Raw genomic sequence first — 4,376 nt, 5'->3', positions numbered from 1 at the left:
TGAGACGTCAACGATCAGCAAGATGAATAATTTGGACAAGAAATGTTAGGAAACATAATAATTAGAACAGGAATTATTTGTCTGTTTGTAAAAAAAGGATTCTCACCTTATCTGGTACTTCTATTTTAGCATCAGCATCCGTGAGTGATTCAATGACATCAGTATGGCCTTGAGCTGCTGCTAGATGTAATGCTGTACGATCACGCTATGAAAATAAACCACATAAAAACTGGTTACTTATACATTTTCATCCTATTTCTTCATACATGTACATGTATGTTACTAATTATTCATTACCACCCCCGCCATCACCATCGGCATCATCCCCATCAACAACATCATCATCTTCTTCTTCTTCTTTTTCTTCTTCTTCATCATCATCACCACCACCACCACCATCTTCAGTCCTCCCAACATCATCATCATCTTCACCGACGTAATCTCCTACCACGACCTTGACCACCATGATTATATAGATGCAACTTTCATTATCATCACCATTTTTATCACGAACACCGCCACGATCGTCATCATCAAATCCACCGTCAAAGCCATCTCTAACCTCACCACCACCGCCATCGTATCATATCCACAACCATCGTCAACACCACAATCGTTATCATCACCATCTCAATCATTATTAACACCGGTGCCATCATGCTATCCATCACCACCATCGTCATCTTCATTCCTACCACATCTTCACCATCGTCATCATTACCACCATAATTATCGCCATGTTCATCGCCATAACCGTCAACATCGCCATCACCACCTGTCCACTACCACTACTATCATAGCCATTACCTCAATAATCACCGTCGATAATCATCACTATCATGATAATAATCATCATTATCATCATCATCACCACCACCAACATCATCGCCATGATTACGAACATAACCGTCAACACCACGAGCATCATCGCAATGCCTCCATAATCATCATTATCATCATCATCATCACCACCACCACCACCACCATCATCATCCCCAGTATTGCCGTCACCATCATCACCATTACCACAACATCAACATCATTTCTATCACCATTACCATTTAGAGGTTACATAATAACCATATCGTCACCGTCACTATAATAATATCTATCTTCATTATCATCATCACAATCAACATCTTCATCATCATCACAGTCTCGACCATTTTCCACTCCGGCATCGCCATCCCATATTCATTCCTTCCAATAACAGCATCGATATTGGAGTGATCATTATCACCACACCACCACCGCCACCACATCATCATCACCGTCATCTCCGCCAATATGCCATCTTCTCGATAACCATCATCGTCACCATATCCATTTCCACTAACCACCACCACATCATCATCATCATCAACCTCCCAATATCCAGATATCACCACCATCATCATCATCATCAACAACCTCCTAATATCCAGATATCACCATCATCATCATCATCAACATCTCAATATCCAGATATCACCATCATCATCATCAAACTCCCAATATCCAGATATCACCATCATCATCATCAACTTCCCAATATCCAGATATCATGATCATCATCATCATCATTAACCTCCCAATATCCAGATATCACCATCATCATCATGAACCTGCCCATATCCAGATATCACCACCATCATCATCATCATCAACCTCCCAATATCCAGATATCATGATCATCATCATTAACCTCCTAATATCCAGATATCATCATCATCAACCTCCCAATATCCAGATATCACCATCATCATCATCAACCTCCCAATATCCAGATATCATCATCATCAACATCATCAACCTCCCAATATCCAGATATCATGATCATCATCATCATCATTAACCTCACAATATCCAGATATCACCATCATCATCATCAACCTCCCAATATCCAGATATCACCATCATCATCATCATCAACCTCCCAATATCCAGATATCATGATCATCATCATTAATCTCCCAATATCCAGATATCATCATCAACCTCCCAATATCCAGATATCACCATCATCATCATCAACCTCCCAAGATCCAGATATCACCATCATCATCATCATCAACCTCCCAAGATCCAGATATCACCATCGTCATCATCACCACCACCAGCTCCATTTCCATCACCATCGATACCAACGCCATCATCATCTCCACCATCATTTTTATGATCATCTTCACTATCAGACCATCATTGTCATCCTCACAACTATTCCCATACCCATATTATTGTCGCAGTTTCCTGATTTTAAATCACTACGACGAAATGACACATCCAAATTTCCTCAATTCAATCAATGTCGTTACCCCCAAAGCCAATTTCCACAAATAAAAGTGGGCGCCAGAGACATGCCATCAGTTGCAATTCATGCAAGTTTAATTCTCCAAGTCTTCCAATCAATTGCAAATTTACAATAAAATATACACTCTAAAAAATGTTTACACAATATTGGGTAAATGGGAAACATGCATGTTGTTGGGTAAAAAGATACCCAATATTTGGTAAATTTTAAGCAATGTTGTATTGAATTAGCCCAATATAAGGTAAAAAAATACCTAGCAAACATGCATGTTCCCTTTTTACTCAATATTGGGTAAAATTTTACTCAGTGTTTTTAGAGTGTATGCTTTTTGCATCAAAAAGTTTACATTGATTGCTTTAGCTAAAATTGGCCTACCTGTATCACTTACGAATTCTGCAATTGACTTTTTTCAATTCAGTGACTGCAAATGCAAATGGTTTTGTGAAATGGTGGACCTACCTCATCCATGCAGTTGACATTGATCTTCTGTGCGATCAGGGAGTCTACCAGCGCGAGGTCCCCTGTCCTCGCAGCCTCGTGAAACTGCTTCTCCACGGGAAGGACTATGGTTTGGTCAGGGAACATAGATCATAAAAGAAAGAATGTTTCACGAGCAAAAAAAATAATAATTTACAAATCTATACTTTACAAAGTTTATCACGAATCATCGTCTACAAATATGCAATTTTCTATGTTTGTCTACTTCTGTTCTCTATTTATGTTAAATGTATCGAATGTACATAATGTAATGATTTGTATTGTATTATTTCTGACAAAAATGAATACAGATTAAAAAACATATGAATACAATGACTTTAGAGGTATTTTTGTCGCATGCTAAGGAGCTCTACCTCCATTACGTTCCTGTAATTAATTAACTGATTTATGATTCCTTAGAGCTACATGGAAAACAAAATTTATGTTTCTATTCATGTTGACATTAACTATGTTCATATTATAAACATTAGTTTTCATCAATTGTTAAACGTGCATTGTGGGCAACAGGTAGTATTAAAAAAATATTGAAGAATATGGTTGGGTGATTAAACAGATAAACGTTTTAAAAAATAGGGATTAGGATTTCTATATGATCAAGATACTTTGTTGAATAATAAGTCATGATCGAGTATATTATCATTAATAATCTTTTTTACTATTATGGTGATACTATGTAAAAGATGATAAATGAGTAAGAATAATACTTACGAATCTCCTCCTCGTCGTCATAATCTTCCTCCATATTCGACTATTATCGTCACAAGCAGGTAAACACAACAAAAATGTACGTATATATTACACCAGCTGGTCCCATATGCTCAAATCTGTGTCATATATAAAACCACAACTTGCAACAGAGATTATATTCACATCGAGAATAAACAGGCATATAAAATAACATATATAATCTTTTGCCTTTTGTTAAATCAGAATTCCTCTTTCCACGTCCGTGCGAAGTCCTGTGGGAAAATTTGTCCTGTGATTTATGCTTAAAAAAACAGTTTTTAAAGAAATTTATATGCTTTGGTGGTGTATACATGCAGAATGATATATTATTGTACACCAGGGTTTAACTAATGCACTGAAGTGTGCAATAGCTGGAGAAAATTCCAGCGGAGTTGTCTATTGTATGTGCAAACAATACAATTATTTGCATATGAATAAAGTATTTGTTGCGTTTGCCTATAATAGAATTGTTCGTTCGTATCGAGGACTATGGAGGTGGGTCGAGTGTCTGAGAGAGGGGGGGAGGCGGAGAGAGAGGGAGAGAAGGGGAGGGAGTTAGACGTCGAAAAAAATTAGTGATAAGAAAGAAAAATAGAGGGGCGAAAAGGGGGATGTTGGGATCGGGAAAAGAAAAGGGGGAGTGGAGATCTATCTATCTCTGAGAGGTTATTCTTGGTTTACAGCTACTATTATACATTTTTCCGTTTTTATGTTTTGTTAAAACAAAATAAACGTGTGTAACAATAGTGCATATAACATTTTTCATTAATATTTTATGAAAATAAAAAGCAGTGAAGATAAAATCAGTACCTCAGCTCTCATGGAGCCAGGAATCGAACCCGGGACTTCCATGGGGTCCCAT

The 4,376-nt window shown here is 37.4% G+C and overlaps 1 protein-coding gene across 2 annotated transcripts in view; it reads right to left on the bottom strand.

Moving 5' to 3' along the window:
• The window catches only part of LOC121415787 (ankyrin repeat and death domain-containing protein 1A-like), a 45,698-nt gene extending 41,845 nt beyond the window's left edge, over positions 1 to 3,853 (bottom strand). For both annotated transcript variants that reach the window (XM_041609113.1, XM_041609115.1), the window contains exons 1-3: positions 3,497 to 3,853; positions 2,750 to 2,853; positions 107 to 205 (exon numbers count right to left, since the gene is read on the bottom strand). In XM_041609113.1, the coding sequence (XP_041465047.1) occupies positions 107 to 205; positions 2,750 to 2,853; positions 3,497 to 3,530 (237 nt within the window). In that variant the 5' untranslated portion in view covers positions 3,531 to 3,853. The remainder of the gene's footprint in view (positions 1 to 106; positions 206 to 2,749; positions 2,854 to 3,496) is intronic.
• Between the last annotated feature and the right edge of the window lie 523 nt (positions 3,854 to 4,376).

Source organism: Lytechinus variegatus, chromosome 5 (genome assembly GCF_018143015.1).
Source record: "Lytechinus variegatus isolate NC3 chromosome 5, Lvar_3.0, whole genome shotgun sequence".
Classification (NCBI taxonomy): Eukaryota; Metazoa; Echinodermata; class Echinoidea; order Temnopleuroida; family Toxopneustidae; genus Lytechinus; species Lytechinus variegatus.
This window is presented reverse-complemented; position numbering and strand designations above follow the sequence as displayed.